Consider the following 10148-nt stretch of genomic DNA (forward strand, 5'->3'; position numbering starts at 1 on the left):
TTCCCATTCAAGGTTGGCTGTAGGATGCTTACAGCCATTGGAGTGAAAAGAAAGGAGTGAAGCTCATTGTATATGTGTGTGTGTATCTGTCCCCCAATAACACTTAACAACTGGTGATAGCTTGTTTATGTCCCCTGTAACTTAGCAGTTTGGCAAAAAGTGACCAATAGAATAAGTATCAAGCTCAAAAAGTACTGGGGTTGATTCATTCGACTGAAAGTTCTTCAGTTATTAGACTATGGCCAGCTGTGTGGTAAGTAGCTTGCTTACCAACCACGTGGTCCCTGGTTCAGTCCCACTGCATGGCACCTTGGGCAAGTGTCTTTTACTATAGCCTCGGGCTGACCAAACCTTGTGAGTGGATTTGGTAGACAGAAACTGGAAGAAGCTCATTGCCATTGCTGGCCGTAATCTAAAGACTGAAACAGATAAAAGAAAAGCAGGTAAAATAGGACTATATTTATATCTATAAAAGACAGGATGGGTGTGTGTGTGTGTGTGTGTGTGTGTGTACATGAATGTAATTTATGCATGTCCACAAATTGGGCACCATTTAATGACATCAGTTTCTTCTGGCAAAAGTTCCATTCACTTTGGTGAATGGAGAAAGCACCTCCTTATAAGTGTTATTACATACACATACACATAGGCGCAGGAGTGGCTGTGTGGTAAGTAGCTTGTTTACCAACCGCATGGTTCCGGGTTCAGTCCCACTGCGTGCCACCTGGGCAAGTGTCTTCTACTATAGCCTCGGGCCGACCAAAGCCTTCTGAGTGGATTTGGTAGACGGAAACTGAAAGAAGCCCGTCGTATATATGTATATATATATATATATATATATACATATATATGTATGCGTGTGTGTCTGTGTTTGTCCCCCTAGCATTGCTTGACAACCGATGCTGGTGTCCCCGTTACTTAGCGGTTCGGCAAAAGAGACCGATAGAATAAGTACTGGGCTTACAAAAGAATAAGTCCTGGGGTCAAGTTGCTCGATTAAAGGCGGTGCTCCAGCATGGCCGCAGTCAAATGACTGAAACAAGTAAAAGAGTAAAAGAGTAAAGAGAGAGTATACACACACACACACAAACACACACAATGCTGGTCACTAACAACTGTTACTTACTTTACATGCAGCTACCATTTCTTTGGAGGGTTGAAAAATTAATGAAATGGCTGTTAACCACAACATTGCATCAGTCTCTCCTATCTGTTGACTGTAGATCATCTGGACGATAAATTTCACTGATTCCAGTGTCTGCACCATTGGAACGGCATCAAGAAAATACTGTCTGAAAAGTAAACATTCATTGATTCAATTTGCTTGGGGTTAAGGAACTATTTAGGCTATCATTTATCATTTATCATAACACTAGCAGCATAGCCCGGCGTTGCCCGGGTATGTAAGAGCCCCTAGTAGGCAACGACTAATCCCAATCTAGTTCTTTCCCTCTAGGGAACGAAGGCGCATGTGTAGGTTGCAATGTCTTCTCTTCACTCGAATACTTCTATGTATACGATGTTCCTAGCTGTCTCCCGACAGAAAATGTGTTGCATATAAAAAGCTTAGATTCTCGACCCCATGTCGAATTTATCGATTTTTTTCAGAACTGGGGGAACTTTTCAAAACTTTCGCTGCATTAGTCATGAATTATGGCATTGGGCTATGTGTGTGTCAAGTTTCATCAGAATCGGTTGAAAGCAGTGGTCAGGGTGAGGGTACAACCTGACAGCCACACAGACACACAGACAGACAAACTGCCGTTTATATCTCTTTTACTTGTTTCAGTCATTTGACTGCGGCCATACTGGAGCACCGCCTTTAATCGAGCAACTCGACCCCGGGACTTATTCTTTGTAAGCCCAGTACTTATTCTATCGGTCTCTTTTTTGCCGAACCGCTAAGTGACGGGGACATAAACACACCAGCATCGGTTGTCAAACGATGCTAGGGGGACAAACACAGACACACAAACACACACATATATATATATATATACATATATACGACAGGCTTCTTTCAGTTTCCGTCTACCAAATCCACTCACAAGGCATTGGTCGGCCCGGGGCTATAGCAGAAGACACTTGCCCAAGATGCCACGCAGTGGGACTGAACCCGGAACCATGTGGTTGGTTAGCAAGCTACTTACCACACAGCCACTCCTATAGAGATAACAGTAATTAGCTATTCAATAAAATCCAGGCAAAGAACATGTCAGATAATAAGAAAGCTGCTGCAAAATGGTACTGAAAAGTTCCTGGCTTTGGGTAAGAAAAAAAGTTAATTATAATTCTATTCAACATATTCCCCTTTTGGACTCACACACATATTGTGGCATCCATTTAGCCCTGATACTGAAGTTGCTAACTACCAGTCTATGTTGTGGGGTACATTCTTTGCCGGGGTAGGTTTTGGCATTTATAAGCAGCCATCTTTCCCTTTTTCTGGTGAGGATATTGTCAATTTGGCTAGTCTGTCTACCAGAACAGTAACTAGGTGACTGGCAGGTTTCCTGATTATTATTATTATCACTGTTGTTGAGAGAAGCTTGTAGGATCATTATTACACTAGACAAAAGCAGCAAGCTGGCAAAATTATTAGCACACTGCACAAAATGCTTAGCGGCATTTTGTCCGTCCTTATGTTCTGAGTTCAAATTCTGTTGTGGTTGATTGTGCCTTTCATCCTTTCAGGGTCATCATCATTGTTTAGCGTCCGCTTTCCATGCTTGCACAGGTTGGACGGTTCAACTGGGGCCTGGGAAGCCAGAAGGCTGCACCAGGCTCCAGTCTGATCTGGCAGTGTTTCTACAGCTGGATGCCCTTCCTAACGCCAACCACTCCGAGAGTGTAGTGGGTGCTTTTTACGTGCCACCGGCACAGGTGCCAGGCGAGGCTGGCAAGCGGCCACGATCAGATGGTGCTTTTTACATGCCACCGGCACGGGTGTGCCACCGGTCGCTAAATTAAATACCAGTGAAATACTGGTGTTGATATAATTAGTTAGCCCCCTCCCTCCAAATTTCAGGCTTTGTACCTATATTCTTCTTCTCATCGTCGTCGTCATCGTCATCACTGTTGTTGAGACATCAAGCTGGTAGGATCATTATTACATCAGACAAAGGCGGCAAGCTGGCAGAATTGTTAGCACGCCAGGCAAAATGCTTAGCAGCATTTCGTCTGTCCTTACGTTCTGTGTTCAAACTCTGCTGAGGTTGACTTTGTCTTTTATCTTTTAGGAGTCAGTAAATTAAGTACCAGTGAATCACCGGGGTCGATGTAATTGCCTGGTCTCCTCCCACCAAATTTCAGGCCATGTAGAAAGGATTATTACACCTGACAAAATGCTTCGAGGCATTTCCTCTGTCTTTACATTGAGTTCAAATTCTGTCAAGGTCGACTTTGCCTTTCATCTTATAGGGGTCATTGAAGTATGTACCAGTTGAGAACTGAGGGTCAATGTAATCAACTGTCACCTTGCTACAAAATTTTAAGCCTTGTGCCTACAGTAGAAACGATTATTATTATTATGTTTTTTCCTTCTTTCTTCAAATTTTCTTCCGTTTTTTGCCGAGTGTTTTCCGTACACCTAGAGCAGAGAAGCTCATTGTATACATTCCCAGATTACACATGCAAATTCACAGATAAAATATGTATTTAAAAATTAATAAATAAATAAATTCATGGGGGTGAATAATATTATTATTATTATTATTATTATTATTATTACTAGGTTGTTACCTTTTACTATACTGCTAGTAAAAAATATTTATTAATCTTGCATGTACTTTCATAAATTGTTCAAAGTGAAAGTCTTTTTTTAAAGTCTGTGCTACATCGTCTATAAGTTGAAATACATAAATACACACATGCATACACATACAGACAAACACTGAAGAAAAATAACTATGTATTGTATATATATATATATATATATATAGTCTTTTTTAAGTGGGTTGTGTTGTGTTGACAGACTTGCAATTAACATTTCTGTGTTTTTAATCAAAGTTTGTTAGTTACTAAGGTGACAACACTACCTATTTATCTATCTTTCACACACTCTCTGTCTCACTGTATTTCTCTCTAAACAACTTTTTCTCCTACCCTTCTCCTCTTGTCTGTCTGTTCATAACAACACAGATGTTATTATGAACAGACAGACAGACAGACAGATGGAGATCTGCTGGTCTTTTATAATATAACATTAGGGAAGCACTCCGTCGGTTACGACGACGAGGGTTCTGGTTGATCTGAATCAACGGAACAGCCTGCTCGTGAAATTAATGTGTAAGTGGCTGAGCACTCCACAGACATGTGTATCCTTAACGTAGTTCTCGGGGATATTCAGTGTGACACAGAGAGTGACAAGGCCGGCCCTTTGAAATACAGGTACAACAGAAACAGGAAGTAAGAGTGAGAGAAAGTTGTGGTGAAAGAGTACAGCAGGGATCACCACCATCCCCTGCCGGAGCCTCGTGGAGCTTTAGGTATTTTCGCTCAATAAACACTCACAACGCCCGGTCTGGGAATCGAAACCGCGATCCTACGACCATGAGTCCGCTGCCCTAACCACTGGGCCATTGTGCCTCCACAATATAACATTATTGCTACATACCTAACATGGTTTGTCTTCGCTTGACAGAAATCCTGATTGCTAATTATTTCATGAGTGTTCATCAGACCTGAGGCATCTACTTGACGCATTGCAGACACCAGTCCCTCAAGAATTTCAGGAAATTCTGGACGGACATCGTCACTGTATTTCAAACACAGCATCTGCATTATGCTAAGGATGTTTCTTATGTCTTTGTTATCAATGTTCGAATGCCCAGTGTGATACCGGAAGAGAAGATCTGTCACTGTGGTACTTCTATCTAAATGACAAAAAGAAAAAGAAAAAAGAAAAACAATAAAAACAAACAGAAACGATTAAGAAAACAAGTTAAAATATAAGGGAAAACATAAACAACCCTTGTCATCACTGATCATGAGTCAATAAGGGAAGTGAACTTCTATAGGGTCATACAATTTGCAAGAAATAGCCAAATGTGGCTGTGTGGTAAGTAGCTTGCTTACCAACCTCATAGTCCCTGGTTCAGTCCCACTGAGTGGCACCTTGGGCAAGTGCCTTCTACTATAGCCTCGGGCCGATCAAGCCCTTGTGAGTGGATTTGGTAGACGGAAACTGGAAGAAGCCCGTCATATATATATATATATATATATATATATATATATATAAATATATTATTAGAGATAAAACTATAAAATTAGATTTAATCCTAAATCTAATTTTTCCCTGTAAGTTTGGATTTACTCCCTAATATTATTATATATATATATATATATATATATGTGTGTGTGTGTGTGTGTGTGTGTGTGTGTGTGTGTGGTGTATGTTTGTGTGTCTGTTTGTTCCCCCCCCCCATCCCCCAGCATCGCTTGACAACCGATGCTAGTGTCCCCGTAACTTAGCGGTTCGGCAAAAGAGACCGATGGAATAAGTACTAGGCTTACAAAGAATAAGCTCTGTGGTCGATTTGCTCGACTATAAAGGCGGTGCTCCAGCATGGCCGCAAGTCAAATAACTGAAACAAGTAAAAGAAAAAAGAAAAGGAAAGAAAAGAAACAAATAAAGAAAAAACTCTACCTGGAAATCTTGCTATATCAGTTTTATGTGTAAACATATACTGCAATGTTTGTACTTGACTGCTGTAGGCCCCATTTACATCATGGGAGAAAGGACCAAATACATGTCTCTCAGAGCAAGTTGCAGAGGTGAGTGTATTTGATTTCTTGCTGAAGGACTGCTTGCACAGGTAGCTGATCTTTGTTAAGGAAGGCTGTGTATCTACCTGAGAAAAATAGAAGAATTCAAAACTAACGTCTGTTCATCGTGTGAAAGCTGTAAGTAACAATGGATGCAGGCGCAGGAGTGGCTGTGTGGTAAGTAGCTTGCTTACCAACCACACGGTCCCGGGTTCAGTCCCACTGCATGGCACCTTTGGGGCAAGTTTCTTCTACTATAGCCTCGGGCCGACCAAAGCCTTGTGAGTGGATTTGGTAGACGGAAACTGAAAGAAGCCTGTCATATATATATATATATATATATATATATATATAAAAAACTTTTTTTACATAACTATTCTTGATAAGTCACACTATGACGAAAACCGATTTGAATAAATATATATTTATATTTTTTCAATTTCTCATTTCATTAAATTTTTCTTTCAATTTAGCATTCTGCATTTTTACAATTTTTCCTTGCTTATCATTTCTCCACGTGCGGTCAACACAACCCCACCATTTTTGATCTATATATATATATATATATATATATATATATAATACATATATATATACATATATATATACATATACATATACATATATATATATACATATACATATATATATATACATATATATAAATGAAAGAATGGAGTCGAACGAAGATGTTAACAAAATTCCTTTACTCTCGACACATGTTTCACTGTGGTCACCATGTAGACAATCATCGAATTTTTTGTTCATCTGGAGGTTGAGAGAGGCTCCTTATCTTTCATGATGAGAAGATTGCATAATGCACCCTTTATTCCTTCGGAATAAAAATATGCTGTCTTCGAAACATGTGTCGAGAGTAAAGGAATTTTGTTAACATCTTTGTTCGACTCCTTTCTTTCATTCATTCATATGCAACACACAAATTTCTACACAAGAACCCGGAGTTTCTACCCTTGACAGGTCGCTTCAACCGTGTTTTCTGACGTGAATTTGCTACCCAGGTTTCGGTTAAACGAATTTTCCATGCTGACGATAAACATAGGATAATTCATTCACCTAATTATATACATATATATATATATATATATATATATATATATATATATATATATATATGTATATGTATATATGTATATATATGTGTTTGTGTGTTTGTGTGTCTGTGTTTGTCCCCCCAACATCACTTGATAACTGATGCTGGTGTGTTTACGCCCCCGTTACTTAGCAGTTCGGCAAAAGAGACCGATAGAATAAGTACTGGGCTTACAAAAAAGAATAAGTCCCGGGGTCGAGTTGCTCGATTAAAGGCGGTGCTCCAGCATGGCCGCAGTCAAATGACTGAAACAAGTAAAAGAGTAAAAGAGAAAAGAGTAGAATAAGCCGACTCAGTTCAATCAGAGATGACCAAGGGCTAGGTGACAATAACAAGCATGGATGGTCATGGGGGGAATAGCTATGATCATAAGTCTGCTGAAACAGCCTTGAAGAATTTTTAGTTGAAGGAACTGACCCAGTACTTTTATTTTAAGCCTGGTACTCATTCTAGCACTGAGTGTCTTCATAGAGGTTTTCCTCTTAGTTTATGTATATTTGTATATACCTGTGTTACTGGTAGAATGAACAAAAATGAAAGAAAGAAGAGAAGAAAAAGTGAAAAGAAAGAAGGGAAAATGAAAGAAAGGAAGAAAGAAATGGAAGAAAAAAGAAGGCATGAAAGAGAGAAGAAAGACACTGAGAAGAAACTAGGACAGAGTTGTACTTACTGTATCATCACCATAGTTGACTGAGTGGACTGTGTTTATGTAATGTTGACGTTCTTCACAATTGTCCAGGTCTTTCTTCTTAGTAACTAAATAGGAGAAACTGTCGCTAAAGGGATCCACTTCATAGTGGGTAAGGCACTTGCCTAAGACATCTGTCTGAAAAAAGAGAGAGAAAGAAAGAGACAAAGAGGTGTCAGTGACAGAATATGATAGAGAAAAGGAGGGGGTAAGATTACAGTTCATACAAGAAATTACCTAGCAAACTGGAAGTTACCAATGAGACTGGAAGTTACCTATGAAGCAGGAAGTCATGTCACAAACAACCTCTCAATAACCAAAGAAATAGAGGACTCACTGTGTGAAGTCAACTTGACCCATTGTCACAACCTGTAAGTGGTTTGGGGTGAGGTATCATCTTTGGTTGGTGTCCAGAGAATTGAAGAAAAAGTCCATGAATATCTGACACACCTCTTTCTTTAACCCTTTCAATACCAACCTGGCTTAAACCGGGTTTTCATGTTTTCAAAAGTTCTGAATTAAAATCTTCCACCAAACCTGAGTCACAATTTATGTTCCTAACACTAGCTTAATAATAACTAAGTTATTTTACAAAATTCTTTGTTATATTTAAAATTAGTTGGCTAAGCAAGCATGGCAACAGAAGAAAGAGTGAGAGAAAGTTGTGGCGAAAGAGTACAGCAGGGGTCACCACTAGCCCCTGCCGGAGTCTCATGGAGCTTTAGGTGTTTTCGCTCAATAAACACTCACAACGCCCGGTCTGGGAATCGAAACCACGATCCTACGACCGCCAGTCCGCTGCCCTAACCACTGGGCCATTGCGCCTCCATTATATATAATATATATACATATATATATATACATATATTATGGCTGCCCCCTCGTTATCGAGTATGGCCATTGCACGAAGCTTAACTGTTACTGGTGCTGTGATCGAATGTGACTTTTTAGCCCAGCTAAAGATCTACAATGTCTTGTAAAAAGTTGGTAACTAAAACCTTTACTCGTTATACATACATACATACACACACACATATTTAGGATGGTAATTATAAAAGCAATAAAATTTTTTGAATAAAAATAGAAATGAAGTTTATGGCAGGGTAAGATAATCAGTTTCCATACTCCGTAATACTATCAGCAAATGATAAAACAGTAATATCTACAAACCTCAATTAGACTTTTAGACCGATGAAAGGAGTCCAAGGAATTTTGAAACAGGGACAGCACTCCTTTCTTGATGTTCATCACCTGTTCCATGTCCAAAGGATTAGGGTGAGATTTAGGGTCTGGATCTGGTTCCCATAATGTCTTGATTTCTTCATTGTGGAAAGAGAAGTGCACAGGTTGCTGGAAGAGTGTTTCATCAATGTTCCCTTCTTCTAATAGATTTTCTTTATAGTTTAGAGCTATCTCTGACATCTGGAAGAAGAGTTAGATATTATTATCAATATTTTTGATATCATAGAGATACATATTTGTATGAATGTATCAGTCTATTTCTCTATCAACACACAAGCACACACATACACATATATAGAGAGAGACATATATATATATATACACTCTTTTACTCATTTACTTGTTTCAGTCATTTGACTGCGGCCATGCTGGAGCACCGCCTTTAATCGAGCAAATCGACCCCGGGACTTATTCTTTCTAAGCCCAGTACTTATTCTATTGGTCTCTTTTGCCGAACTGCTAAGTGACGGGGACGTAAACACACCAGCATCGGTTGTAAAGCAATGCTAGGGGGACAAACACAGACACACAAATACACACACGCATATACATATATATACATATATACGACAGGCTTCTTTCAGTTTCCGTCTACCAAATCCACTCACAAGGCATTGGTCAGCCCAGGGCTATAGCAGAAGACACTTGCCCAAGATGCCACGCAGTGGGACAGAACTTAGAACCATGTGGTTGGTTAGCAAGCTACTTACCACACAGCCATAATCTGCTTGTTCGCTCATTTATATATTAGTTAGTTAGGGAGTGGAGTAAGATAACATTGTTCATGATTGTTGATAGTGCTGTGAGTCTCAACTGAATGGCTGGCTTTGGCCTTAAAAAGCAAACAACTCTTCAGCTATATATCTATGTGCACATGCACACACACACACACACACACACACACACAAATATATGACAGAAATATGAAATATACTTACAGACATTACAAATTCACATTTTGACAATGCTGTTATAGTGACCTTTGACTCAAAAAATATTTTCACATCGTCCTTGGAAAAGCCGTTCACTTTGGTTGTTGTTTCTGTCTTGTAGTTGTAGGTTAATGATTCCCCAGGTACATATCCAAACTTGTCTGTGAATATTGTACAAGAAACAAAATTATATGTCATCAATATATATATATACTAAGTAATTAAGTATATATATATATACTAAGTAAATATATATATACTAAGTAATTAAGGGTTTAGCAACGATTTGCCTCACCACACACCGAATTTAGAAATAGCAGTCAAAAAGTTTTGGCTATTCTTTCTACTTAAAAGGGAGATCCCAGTAAAACCGCAGCACTTAAAAAGCAAACAACGCAGGCAAAAGAGA

General features: G+C 39.2%; 1 protein-coding gene across 1 annotated transcript in view; it reads right to left on the minus strand.

Moving 5' to 3' along the window:
* The window catches only part of LOC115226508, an 84344-nt gene that overhangs the window by 68263 nt on the left and 5933 nt on the right, over positions 1–10148 (minus strand). The window contains exons 3-8 of the mRNA XM_036515172.1: positions 9746–9909; positions 8736–8987; positions 7548–7703; positions 5648–5852; positions 4616–4874; positions 1127–1292 (exon numbers count right to left, since the gene is read on the minus strand). Coding sequence (XP_036371065.1) covers positions 1127–1292; positions 4616–4874; positions 5648–5852; positions 7548–7703; positions 8736–8987; positions 9746–9909 — 1202 coding nt within the window. The remainder of the gene's footprint in view (positions 1–1126; positions 1293–4615; positions 4875–5647; positions 5853–7547; positions 7704–8735; positions 8988–9745; positions 9910–10148) is intronic.

This window comes from Octopus sinensis, linkage group LG30 (genome assembly GCF_006345805.1).
Source record: "Octopus sinensis linkage group LG30, ASM634580v1, whole genome shotgun sequence".
Classification (NCBI taxonomy): Eukaryota; Metazoa; Mollusca; class Cephalopoda; order Octopoda; family Octopodidae; genus Octopus; species Octopus sinensis.